Source organism: Lupinus angustifolius, chromosome LG08 (assembly GCF_001865875.1).
Source record: "Lupinus angustifolius cultivar Tanjil chromosome LG08, LupAngTanjil_v1.0, whole genome shotgun sequence".
NCBI classification, from domain to species: Eukaryota; Viridiplantae; Streptophyta; class Magnoliopsida; order Fabales; family Fabaceae; genus Lupinus; species Lupinus angustifolius.
Window position 1 is genome coordinate 23,949,283 of NC_032016.1, and position 14,090 is coordinate 23,963,372.

Genomic DNA, 14,090 nt, shown 5'->3' on the forward strand with positions numbered 1-14,090 from the left:
TGCATAGGTAGATAAGTGATTTAAAACTAGTAAAAACTAATATTTGATTTTGCATCCAACAACACAATACCTCCATAAAGAAACAAGTGTTGTTTGTAGCAGACACAACAATAGAATTTACAGAACCATTTAACACGAGACTTTCAAAACAAGCATTCTAATAGCTTGAGATGCAATAAGCAACACCCTTCAACATTTCGAAGACCGTTAAGTAACAAGAAATAAAGCATATAATATCAATTTAAAGTAAAGACAAACAAAAAAAATCACAATATAGTATTTTGCTTCTCACAACCATAAGTCTAAAAATACAACTCAACCATAAGTCTAAAAATACTAACTGGCTATACACACCATAGTTTAATGTAAAGCTTATTGTGCTTCTACAAAGAACGCAGAAATTCCATGTAAATAACATCTCGATCTAGTTATGGAAAACCCATTTCCAATTGCTAATTTTCAACTTAGAGATCAAACAATATAATAACCGAAGAAACAATTTTCTATAGCAACATGGAATATTATATATGATTTTACTTATAGTGCAACTGTGCAAACCAAAGCTGGTGATATTTTATATGAAAAATCTAAAACAGTGCGCCATCACTGTTTGGATTATGCTACCTCCTAATTCAGAAACAGACATTCATACTACAGGAGTACAGGTTTCTTGTGATTTATACACCCATGGAAATAAAACTAATTTGACCAATCTTATGAGGGTAAACGAAGATTACCGGGATGGTATATGCCAGCACCAACAGCTACGAAAACCCAAAATACAATAATACTTACGATAGCGGATCTCAACAACTGGTCATAGTTGCTGTTTTGATGGTGATCTAATTCATCAGATGGATGCAGTGATGGAGAAGCCTCATTGTCACTGTTATCTGCCCCATTATTAATCCTGCTAGTCCTACTTGCATGAGATTGCAGCATATCCCACTTTCTAATATTTGAACATTTCATGCAAGTGCAGTTGCCTCCAAGATATGATGGTAGTGTCGGCAGGTTGTCATGAAGAACCTTCTGATATATCTCTCCATGTATTTTCAACTTTTTCCGAGTGGTTGGCTTTAAAACCTATGATTCAAAAGCTTAAATTAGTTCATTTAGGAAAGCACAAACTTCACAGCAATATAGTCGCTACTGTAACAGGCAAGAAGCATTTCTCTCCCAAAAAATCTGATAATAGAAATTTCTGAAATTGGTAAAATTGCACATAATCAAACAATTCAATGAATAGCCGTATACTCCATGACCACCAACTTGATGCATCTTCCCTCTTGCTTCATTGCTAAGGCTGAATAAATGGAAAGGAGAGTTTACCTTAATAAAAGTCTGGGCAATAACACGAACAACTGCGGGAAGTCGTATGACAAACAAACAACCAAGACGATTAGGAAAGTGATCTTGTAGAAGGGAAGAACAAGACCTCATTACTTTCGTGGGAATTTTCAATGGGGATAATCTTTCACAATCCACCAATACTGTAATTTGAGGGTTGTCAGCATCAACAAGGTTTAAGACTCCATATTCTACCTGTGATACTGAAGCAAAGACCATTGGATGCCATTAATCTAAAGCATAAAAGTAACAAAAAGTTAAGGGAACTGAACTTATAGTTCAGTACAAAGAAGGAACTAGCATATGCAAGGATGGGAGTGGGGAAGCCTCAAATATAGCATATAATAGAACTAATGGTAAGAAAAAGAAATACTGCAACTGAAAATGAAGAACATACTGATTGCCTGAGCAAATCGAGGTCTATCCTTAGATGCCAATGAACTACAAGCTAGCCCAAGCCTAACAATGAGGCAAGGTCTGTGCATCACATCGCACCCATGCCAGAAAACCATATTTGACCACAAGTCCAGCTCCTCTCCTGAAAAAATTCTGTAACTATCCCGCCAGCGTATTGTCTTCTTGATTGAGTCGAGGAAGCATGAAAAGTCATTATTAGATGCTATGTAAAATCTGTGGAGCTCATCATCATTGATTCTGCATAAACACTACTAAATCATGGTCTGTTGCAACAGGAGAAACCAAGAAATATGCAAGTAAATATGTTATTGCTATCTAATTAGGCAACGCTGGCCAGGATTTCTAAACTTGCCCCAAGAAGCACAAAAACATAAAATCAAAATGAGAAAACAGTACACAATTCGAAAATAGTTATCAATCATTATTAATACAACCATGGTTGCCAAACTGAGTGTTCAAGTAAACTCGTGGAGTCCAGGTCAATTCAAACCGTTAATTAGCGGTTTACATATCTCAAAAATGTTATTTAACGACATATTATGCAACCTAAAAATTCCTTAAATGTGTATGCAAAAATATTATTCAACATTTTGACTTCATAACAAAACAAATAAAAATAATAATGTATAAATATAACCAAATATTTGACCACAACTATCATATGATTTTTCATCAGTATTTACATTATTTTGTAGATTGATAAAAAAATTACGTTTTGAGATCAGATTAATGTATAAATGTAGACTCATAAACGGGATAGTTTATGACACGTTTTTGTGACCTAGTCGTAAACTCGTAAAAGTTTAAGAGTTCACTTGGGAGTTTAACAACAATGTCTGCAACTATATATAAAATTCAAAACATGGCAATGAATATCCAGAATGAGAATACATTGAATTTTATTTGCTGAATAAAATATTTAACAGATTCAACTCCGTGGAAAGAGACACAACACAATTGCTGATAAATTATCAAGTTTTTGTGCTTCTTTATTTATCAACAACAACAACCAAGCTTTTATCCCAATAGACGGAGTCAACTAAGTGGATAGAAAGATGCCATAAATTATAAATTTCTGAAATTGCATGAACGTACCCTAGCTTGAAAGGAAATTCTGAGTATCATGAGTTATTCATATAATAGCAACCATTAAATACCTTTCTGGCAAAATGATCCCTTGATTTTCCAGCTCTTGATTCAGTTGAGTCAACCAGTTTTCATATTCTGAAACTTCGGGAGTTCTCTCAGTGTTGCTGCGAAATCCATAAAAATGTTAGAACTAAAGAACCTTACAAAGAGAACTCAAGACATGAAAAGCCAAGAAAATTGGTCTCAAATTACTCCTGAAGAACTTCACAGCACTTTATTCACTCAAGCTTCAGTCACAAATGAAGTTATTAGTTTTCAGACTCATGCATGACATGTATAGTAAACACAGAAAGACCATAGTAGGTTGGAGTCCGTATTTCACATTTTTGGATCAGTAAACAATGATATCCTACATTACTTTTGAGTTTTGAAGTACATTACAAGCCTCTGGTAACACTAGTTTGAAGATAAAAACCCTCATTTTTCCCAAGCTTGATATTTTTTCTGAACTGGTATAATAAGGACAGACCCGAGCATAATTGTAAACAAACAACATAGGTCTTTCAGTTCATATATGATATATATGCTTCATTTTATGGGGGCCAGAAGTTCTAAAATAACCCACTAATAAATTAGATTACAAAGTTTTTATGTTCAAATGATGTTAGTGAGAATTCTATGAGAAATTCTTGAAATATTTTGGTATTACGATTGACCAAATGACATCTAAAACAAGGCTGAGCTAAACTCTTAATCTAGTCATCTCAGTTCTTATGTAGAAAAATATAGATTTCCGCAGTGCCAATCTTAGCTCATAAAGGCAAGTAATTATTATCAGTGTTACAGGGTTAAATAGCACAGATAAACCTTAGCATGAAGCTTCAGATCTTATACCCTGTATTGGAATTAGCCTGCACAAGAGACAGTTCTGCAGATACTTCTGAGTCATGAGAATTAGGAATACCATCTGACCTTCCATCACTACATTCTGAATGTTGATCAGTAAAAGCTGTTGCAACCGAAAGGACTAGTAATGGCCGTGATAGTACCTGGTAGCAGAGAGATTTGTTACATATTTGCTCTTATGAATATAGCTAAACTTGGTATAAGAGAAAAGGGGAAAAGACAAGAATAAGATAGAAATCCTTAATCAGCATGATCTTCCTGAACCACTTAGTAAAAGGGGGCAGGGCTACTATCATATGGTATATATCTATGATTGCCAATGATGAAAAAAAGGGTATTTTTTACCTATCATATGGTACATATGATCTTCCTTACCTGCAATAATGATAGTTTTTATATGGGTATTTTTTATTTGGGGGTAAAAGGGGGCGAAATTTAAGGGAGTAATTTCTTGTGGATTTAGGCATATTTGGTTGGTAAGTAAAAAAGGACAAGAATCGTTTGGAAAGTAAACTTCACTCTTCTTTTAGCATTACATTTTACATGGAGTTTGAGTGGTGTAAAATTTGCACTCTCTTACTCCATTTTTTCAGGTTGCTTGAACTCCTACAATCATAAGTTTTTATTCTCTCTCTCAACTGTTGGAGTGTGGGTCTGGCGTAGAGTTTACTGAGAATACACAAGCACATTTTTTCTCTCAGCTTCTGAAGTGCTAGTCTCACACATGAACTTTTTTAACAGAGATATCAAGCACTCACCGTGGTGATGAATGATTCAACAAATCTGTTACTGTGTCTTCTACAAGTTTGATAAAAGTCCTACGAGAGAACGGACAAAAACATTTGATTTTCCCTTGGCAATTTCCATCTGTATACCAGACATAAATAACCTTTTAGGGAGATCAACACTTACTCCCTTAAATTTCATTCCGGAAATTGTTATTCCAGGCAATAATTGCTACCATGAATCATGAAGGGGAACTAAATATATATATGACATTACAAGCCATCTACAAAACTATCCCAAAACATGTCCTTGTAGCACACAGGTATAAACAACATAAGACAATTTGTAAAACTCCAAAGTGACGACCAGATTATTCAATCATACAACATGATTTTCCAGAAAATCATGTTTGTTGCTTTAAAATGTCATCCAATTAATTTTTTTAAAAACCTTCAGAAAATTATAATCACACACCTGCATACTTTTGACCAAACCCATGAAGGGTGCCCATCTCTGAATCCATCTAAATGGTGGATAGACAAGGATTTGTAAAGCTTGCAGACCTTGCCATACACATGGAAATCTAGTCTTGGAGAACCTCCTCACAATCTCTAACGCAGCAAGTTTAAGTAAAAAAAATGTGGCACGACCCACAGAACTGCTTCCGAAGTCACCATGGGTCAACGAAACAAGGTGCTCATAATTTTTCTTTGCAAAACCTTTAGTGCGCGATGCAACCAGTAGTTTCTTGTACGTTTTATCCCCAGTGATGGCTGCACTGCTCGGTTTAGAGCTCATGCTCAAATTTTCATAGTTCGCCTTGTCTCCCATGTAAACCGATGGCAGGTCAATTTCTCTGCCAAACAGCACAATAGGAAGAAAGAAAAAATATATATTTTCAGATACAAGAATTAACATCAAATCATTAATCGTGTGTCCTCAAAGTTCAAAGTGAAATATATCAATCAATCAAGGATTCATCTACATATGTTCCTTTCAAAAACAATCTACATATGTCAAAATTGAGCATGGGAGTAACAAAAATACGTAAACACTAACAGTTTCAAAATCAACTGTAAATGCAAGAGAAACACACCATCTTGAAAAGTTAACATTTGTTTATCAAGTTTCAACTTAAAAACCCTAGAAACCGGCTAGCCGCTGGCTAATTACATCTACCCTCTCATACCCTACTAGACGGAGCCTCGTACACTGGACCGCCCTTACAACTTAAAAACTGGTTCCATATATGATATAGCATCCAAAACTAGGAAAAGTACTGCTTAATATTCATAAGCTGACATGTTCAATATTAAATCAAACCATCCTTTTACACTTGATGATGAGAACAAAATGTAAAACTACAAGGCATGCATCTGCATAGTCGCAATTAAAAAACGAGGCATACAAATTATGATTTAGCATTGTAATTTGTTAAGAATAATGAAGAAGAATATAGATGATGGAAATAGTAATATGGATGAATAGAAGAATAATTGAAGTACTTACTCTAGTAGCTTCGAATGTTGGGAATGGGAGTGAAATTGCCGGTGCCAGAAAACGGTGATTCTGCTTCACTTTCCGGGTGGATAAACACGTGAACGGTCAAGATCCATTCAAAATTATTATTCAGGGAAAAATTTTAAATTTTTTTGGGTGAAGTGATGGTGTTTAAAAAACAAGTTTAAAATAAGGGTTTTTTGTTCACACGCAAGCTCTAAGCAATTTGAGAAGACAAAATTCTAAATAGAACATACCTCTTCGAGAGTAAATGAGTATAAATTTTGAAGCAATAAGAATATTTTTTGTATTTAATTTAATTCAAAATTATAAATTCCTAATAATATGTGCAATGCTCTAATGTTTCCAACAGAAAAATATAAAAAAAACAAAGAACTGATTACATTTTTACAATTGAGTTTAAAGTAAATCACTTTTTCAATTTTCAATTTACTTTAATTTTCTTTTTTCATTGTCATTTATTAACAAAATTAAATTTTAGTGGGGAATTAAACCACAAAGGATTCCAATATGTCCTTGCCATAAGTAAACTATTTTAATATGTATCTTGAGTTGGGACTTAACCTGTTAAGAGCTTGACAAAGCAAAATCCACAATCACAATATTCAGCAAAAACACCAAACATGGTACCAAAACTTCAAATATAAACAAGGTTATAGGAATGAAGAAAGTAAATTTCCAATAAACTAGTTAAAATACCAGCCAAAACACTAGAATACAGTTTGTTTTCCAAGTCATGGGAAATGGCCATGTAAAAAAGAACAACATTGAACTGAAGATAGAAGGATGTTGACAACTTCCAATGCCATTCTACACGCATCAACAGCAAAAGGTGGCCAATCCATTACACATTACAAGGTGACGAATCACAACATTTCTTGGGACTTCCTTACGCATCGGCTAACCTTTTTCTTGAAATCTTCTCTCCTATCTCTCCACTCCTTCTGCAAAATGATATCATAGGTTAGGGGTCTTAGAACAATCTCAATAGAATATTCATACTATCAAGGATGACATACACAAAAGCCAGAGAAAGCATTTCAATCGGTAAATATATTAGCAACAGCATGCGAACTTTGAAAGCAGGGATACCATAATAAAAAATAGAAAACGCTAACAAGTGCTCTAGGAGTGTTGTTTAACAAAATAAAAAATACTTCGCAAGTAAAAGTTATGTGTTTATAATATCTTGAAAATACTAAAGCAACCATTTTCAATGTAAAGTTTAGCGTACATGCTAGCACAATTCATAAAAAGTTATAGGAGCATATGTTTCATTTGTTAAATCCTAGCATGACATTACATTAAGTTAATATTCATTTTTTGATAAATAAGAAAGCCATTTGGATAAATAAGAAAAAGCAAGAGTAAAACACAACTTACATGCTATACTACACAACATCAAGAGTCAAGACCGTTTTGTTTAAAACAAGACAATTAATCTACTACTATATTTTGATACTGTATTTAGTCAATCATAAATTATCCATGTGTAAGAAACTCTTTCATTGTTCACTTCTGTATACTAATTGGAGCAGTATTATAAAAGCCCTTTGCATCAATTCAATATCTCACCACATGCACCCACTAGCTGTCAGCTCATATATCATGGAACATATATCAGAACATGCAAATATGCTGAATGGCTAAGACTTGAGGGAAGCATAATAATTGAGCATATACCGGATCAAAAAAATCCAAGAAATTTTTTTTTTCAAACATGCAGTCTATAAGATAGAAACATTTTCTTCTCTACGGTACAAATAAGTACCATATGAGAGTCAGGAGGAGAAGATTATGGTAAAATAATCTTAGTAAAAAGGAAAGTTGTTAGACTCACTGCAGCTTCAACATTTGCTGGAGACTCGTCATTGGGACTAGAAAGCATTGATATGATACTCAATACTATACTCTCCACCTGCAAGATAACATATATAACAATTTATTCATTTGTAGGTTATGAATAGCTTCACATGCAACAAGTATACAATATTACTAGTGGTAGACAAGAAGAGGCATACCATTTCCCAAGGACATCCAATAAATTTATTAATGGCAAACCAAACATTGAAATCCTTAACACTCCAAATCAGTTTCAAGGCATTAAACATCTGAAGTCCTTGCAAACATTTTAGCTATTCCTAATTGATACTTTATGCTGAAATGCTCTTAATTGAACCTTAGTCTTTCAGTTTATAGCTCTTCAAGCCATCACAAACTCGACAAAACTCAAGCCCCACATAAGCCTTTCAGCCCAACCATATCTGAGACTAATTAGAATGAAAAATATGAAAGGTACAACTCCACCATGAGAGACGCATTTTAAAATTGAACTTTAAACAGTATTGGTGGTAATGATAGCTTTACCACACAAAACTCCTCTGCATTATGCATATAATAATGCAAATAAAGAAACCTAATAGGAACTGGATCAAGAAAAATACTAGAAAGGTGTAAGGATAGGAAGCTTTATTGAAATGCACTCCCTTCCTCGGCCTGAATCAGTATGATCATTGATTAAAGAAGGAGATAGAATCAGAATAACAGAGAGAAGCCTCTCGGCCAGGAACTTCAAGAGTGCTGAACTCTCCCTGCCAATTTACATTCGATTCTCCAGATATCTTTTTTCACTTCCTTTCCCTTCAATTAATAATCTAACCAACTAATGGACAAGTGGGCAATTCAGTCATCACTCTCTAAGTGCAAACCTAATAATTTCAACTGTCAGCTAACTGTTTCAATTTCTAGTTCCAATTCCCATGCTCTCTTCTATTCTTCCTAACATACACCTTTCTGATTGGGGTCGACTGCTATCAGAACCCCACAAGATGAGTCTTAGTAACTATTTGCAACATATAATTAGCTTCCACACACACACAGTTCAAATACACACTCAAAACACAAACTGACATTATACTATTAAACAATAGCACACAAGGTATAGGCATAAAGCTATTAATCTTAAATTACAATAATCTTAAACTATACTAATCTCCAACACCGAGAGTTCTATTTTAAACTTTGTAGCACATGATTTACACATTTATGAAATGATATGATAAAAAAAATGCCTTGTAGACTCATAGTACATTCTTGCACTAATTTCTGAGTTCCAATTTATTTGACATGTAATTTAAGGTATTAATACTACCTCCCTCTTTATGTGCAAATATATGCCAAACATTGGGGGTGGGGGTTCAGTGCAACAAATGCATCATATGGTTAGCTTCTGGCACACATGTAGACATTTTACTGTTTTAACAGTATTATTAAATTAAACAAGAACACACAGGAGTGGGACTTGAGCTATGGCTTCATATTTTTACTTACTGTGTGAACGGGTGAATGGCAAACCAAACATTGAAATCCTTAACACTCCAAATCAGTTTCAAGGCATTAAACATCTGAAGTCCTTGCAAACATTTTAGCTATTCCTAATTGATACTTTATGCTGAAATGCTCTTAATTGAACCTTAGTCTTTCAGTTTATAGCTCTTCAAGCCATCACAAACTCGACAAAACTCAAGCCCCACATAAGCCTTTCAGCCCAACCATATCTGAGACTAATTAGAATGAAAAATATGAAAGGTACAACTCCACCATGAGAGACGCATTTTAAAATTGAACTTTAAACAGTATTGGTGGTAATGATAGCTTTACCACACAAAACTCCTCTGCATTATGCATATAATAATGCAAATAAAGAAACCTAATAGGAACTGGATCAAGAAAAATACTAGAAAGGTGTAAGGATAGGAAGCTTTATTGAAATGCACTCCCTTCCTCGGCCTGAATCAGTATGATCATTGATTAAAGAAGGAGATAGAATCAGAATAACAGAGAGAAGCCTCTCGGCCAGGAACTTCAAGAGTGCTGAACTCTCCCTGCCAATTTACATTCGATTCTCCAGATATCTTTTTTCACTTCCTTTCCCTTCAATTAATAATCTAACCAACTAATGGACAAGTGGGCAATTCAGTCATCACTCTCTAAGTGCAAACCTAATAATTTCAACTGTCAGCTAACTGTTTCAATTTCTAGTTCCAATTCCCATGCTCTCTTCTATTCTTCCTAACATACACCTTTCTGATTGGGGTCGACTGCTATCAGAACCCCACAAGATGAGTCTTAGTAACTATTTGCAACATATAATTAGCTTCCACACACACACAGTTCAAATACACACTCAAAACACAAACTGACATTATACTATTAAACAATAGCACACAAGGTATAGGCATAAAGCTATTAATCTTAAATTACAATAATCTTAAACTATACTAATCTCCAACACCGAGAGTTCTATTTTAAACTTTGTAGCACATGATTTACACATTTATGAAATGATATGATAAAAAAAATGCCTTGTAGACTCATAGTACATTCTTGCACTAATTTCTGAGTTCCAATTTATTTGACATGTAATTTAAGGTATTAATACTACCTCCCTCTTTATGTGCAAATATATGCCAAACATTGGGGGTGGGGGTTCAGTGCAACAAATGCATCATATGGTTAGCTTCTGGCACACATGTAGACATTTTACTGTTTTAACAGTATTATTAAATTAAACAAGAACACACAGGAGTGGGACTTGAGCTATGGCTTCATATTTTTACTTACTGTGTGAACGGGTGTCCAGCGCTCACTTGCAAGCTCATAACCATTTGGATCATCACCGGGAGGATGAAGAATTGATATGCAAACCCGGCCATCAGGATATACTGCACATTGAATAGAAAACTTAACTTTCATGTTGTTTGATCAAGGCAATATCACAATAAGAAAAACTAACCATTAGGGTGCCATAACTCTGAGGTGAATTTCACTGTTGGTGGACTATTTGGGTAATTGGAAGGAAAACTCATAATAGCATTGAAAAATCCTCCCTCGCTGTGAGAAATTCAATGAATTGAAAGACAGAAGTGCAAAGAGGTCAGTAAAAATAAATTTTTCTATGGAGCAAAATAAGAAAGCAAAACTCATGCAACAAGAGAAAAGCACAGGGGTTACGATTTAGATCATTTTATAAAATCTAAGGTAGCCAATCTCGGATAGTGAGTAGTGGGATGACCGCTACAACATATATTAAGAACAATGTAAATAATTCATACTACATACATACAAATACAAAAAAGGAGAAAAAGTACATGAAATTAAAGACATTTTGTAATCGATATTCAAAATTCATTGTCACAAAATATTAGATGCTCTGATAAATATTTCTAACAAATCGATGAACCATGGTAAATATTACTACATTTGTCAAAGAACATGGTTTATGATAGAGCGTTATAGTGTCATTTGTTACATGTAGCCGATCACACCAAGTGGGATAAAGGCTTGGTTTTTGTTGTTGTGTTAGTAGATATTAGATAAATGTATAAAATAACTAGTTAATAATTACTCGTGGAGGGTATAAAATTATCTACTCGTTTATGGAAGATATTATTGACTAGTTATTTGCATCATTGTTCAATTAGCTGATGCCATTATTTGTAAGGTATTGTATTTGCATCATTTTTACTTTATATCAGTAGTACAAACTATATAGCGTTGTTGGAATTAGCTGATGCCCATTAACATGTACAGCTCATTAACTAAAATGGCCCGTTAAAACTTACGCCCTGACTTAGACCTATAAAACAGCTGCTGATTGTCATCAATTGAGCGCAGCAGCAAAGAGAAATAGGGTTTCACACTGTTATCAATAAGGGAGGTGAATTGAGGGCTAGATGGGGGTTTCCTCTTTAAAAGTGGTTCTGAGTTTCAGAATTTTGGATCGGCTGCTAGAGTCATGATTTCGCTGCAACTGGGCAGAACACCCAGCTGTGCCATGATTTACCCTCCCATCGCATGGAAGAGCCAGGAGCCACTGCTCCTCTGCTACCAGTGCAATAGCATGGGATTAACTTCAAATAAAAATTGCAAGAATAAAAGAAGCCTACAAATTAGCACAATCAGATACAATCAAATAAACCCAGCCAAGACCAATCATAATAGTTTACTGCATGATCAAGAATCTCACAACTAAATAAAGAAACAATAACAGCAATTACAGGGTCTCAGCTTACACGATTAGAACCTAATCAAATTGCATTGATCAAGAAGGCAAGAAACAAACTCATTGAATAAAAAACCTTTACCAATCAATAAGAATTTGAAGAACCCAAAATAAGCAATAAGATACACTTGCGTTATGATCTTCCAGAAGCCACACAAAAAAACTCTACCCTTTAACTTAACCCCAAACAATACACATTCAAAGATTCACCAAGGTATACAATAATCAAACCCAAAATCCAAACATGCAAATATAAAATCATATCAAATTGTAATCAACAATTAAAAAAATCAAAATCAAAATCAAAATCAAAATCGAAGTTGAATTTGAAAAAGATAAGCTTACTAGAGAGTATCAGGGGGTCCAATTATGGTGACACTCCATTCGAAGATGTTGGTTTCATCCACCAACCCAGCGGAAAAACCATCGACGGGGTTTTTGCAAAGATCTATAAGAAAGGGAATCTCAATGAAAACATCGCGGAAAATTAACGCAAAAACTTTTGAAGGGGTTTCAATAAAATGAAAAGATAAAGAAAGAGAGAAAAAGATTGAAACCTTTGAGTTGCTTTTGAAGGAGAAGACTGGCTTGGGATGCCATAATCAATGGAGAAGGAGAAAGAGAAAGAGAGTTGAGAAGCCAAATAGCTTTGGGTTGTCGAACAAACACAATCAGAGAACTCTTAAACCGACACTTTGTATTATTTATATATCAGCACAAGATAGAGAGAGAAAAGGTAAAATTAGTGACTTTGTAAATATCTTAATATATTATATTGTTATTATTTTGGTAAATTTGTTATTTTGCTCTATTAACCTCACTTAAATTCCTTAGATGTGTGATTGGTTTAAAAATATATTTAAGTTAAAATTTTAATAATTAAAATTTTTTTTTACCAATAAAAAAATAGTAGCACGTGAAATAATGTACTTTTGTGAGAGAGAAGATGTTCACTCTTAATTGTCACTTTAAAATGTAGTAAAAGCTTCTTACCTAGAATAATTCAATGTATATTAGTAGTATTTTGGAAGAAAAAAAGACTTGAGAATCATAAAACATACTTTAATATGATTTTTAAGTCTTTCTTTTCCTCCACTTCCCTCCAAAATCTAACTTAAACTTATTTTAATTAGATCTCCCGCCTAAAATGTTAATCAATGCAATGTATGATGCTATTAGGTGAATTGTCTCAATTACCACATTAAGTGTCAACTCAATAGTTACAAGTCAAATCCCAACCAAAACTACATTCTCTAATCTTTGGGAGAAACTATAAGTTAAATGTTATGGTTTTATAAGGACAAATTTTGTTTTACACCGAGAAAAGGCAAACAAAATAGCAAAATTTTCCTTCGTTTTTCAAGTGTTGCCTTTCATTAGTACAAGAACAGCCAAATCAGACTTGACTCTTGAGAATTGGAGGAATAAGAACGAGACAAGAAAAACATATATACTTAAATAGCAAAGTTAAAACTCGAATAAACCCAAAATTGTTTTGGATTAGTCCAATAGAACCTTAACCCAATTGGGTCACCTATTAACCAACTTGATCAAATTCTAAATCCTTATTATTTTTATTAAGATTAAGATACGATGTCCATTCCAGTTATATTATTGTTCATTTAACTCCTTAAAAAATAAGATCAACTAGCTCTATCAAATCATAAAGTATAATAAAATGGAAGAATCAGAACCAAATGGTCATTCAGATCTGGTTGAAACTTAAGCATGTATTTTCAATTAAGAGACATCAACATTATATATTTTTTAGAAAGTGTTTATATTATTAAAATGATTGAAATGATAACTTTTTTACCACATGCAATTAGACGGAAGTAACGAGCGTTGATTCAAGTGATACATGTTTGATTCTCCTTAAGCAAGGTTTCGGGTTCGAGTCTTGTGGATGAAAAAAATATCCGCTGAGAGAATTAGCCTCATGTACCTGAGAATGTTTCCGGTTTGGACAAGATTGCCTCTGATACGAGAATACACGTGGAAACAAAAAAACATGCAT

The 14,090-nt window shown here is 33.9% G+C and overlaps 2 protein-coding genes across 5 annotated transcripts; both read right to left on the bottom strand.

The window, feature by feature from the left end:
* LOC109355367 lies at positions 485 to 6,120 on the bottom strand. Of its 4 annotated transcripts, none has more exons than XM_019598490.1 (7): positions 6,006 to 6,120; positions 4,963 to 5,371; positions 3,751 to 3,905; positions 2,925 to 3,020; positions 1,748 to 2,004; positions 1,333 to 1,553; positions 485 to 1,086 (listed from the first exon to the last, which is right to left on the bottom strand). In XM_019598490.1, the coding sequence occupies exons 2-7, from the start codon at positions 5,317 to 5,319 to the stop codon at positions 715 to 717; spliced, it is 1,458 nt and encodes a 485-aa protein (XP_019454035.1). In that variant the 5' UTR covers positions 5,320 to 5,371; positions 6,006 to 6,120; the 3' UTR covers positions 485 to 714. The 4 variants fall into 4 exon arrangements, with proteins under 4 accessions (XP_019454035.1, XP_019454034.1, XP_019454033.1 ...); XM_019598489.1 differs by having other exon boundaries at positions 4,963 to 5,344; positions 5,998 to 6,115; XM_019598488.1 differs by lacking the exon at positions 6,006 to 6,120 and having other exon boundaries at positions 485 to 925; positions 959 to 1,086; positions 4,963 to 5,985.
* Positions 6,614 to 12,779, bottom strand: LOC109355374 (ubiquitin-conjugating enzyme E2 7). Its single transcript, XM_019598510.1, has 6 exons — positions 12,631 to 12,779; positions 12,419 to 12,521; positions 10,805 to 10,902; positions 10,633 to 10,733; positions 7,850 to 7,927; positions 6,614 to 6,953 (listed from the first exon to the last, which is right to left on the bottom strand). The coding sequence occupies exons 1-6, from the start codon at positions 12,671 to 12,673 to the stop codon at positions 6,876 to 6,878; spliced, it is 501 nt and encodes a 166-aa protein (XP_019454055.1). The 5' UTR covers positions 12,674 to 12,779; the 3' UTR covers positions 6,614 to 6,875.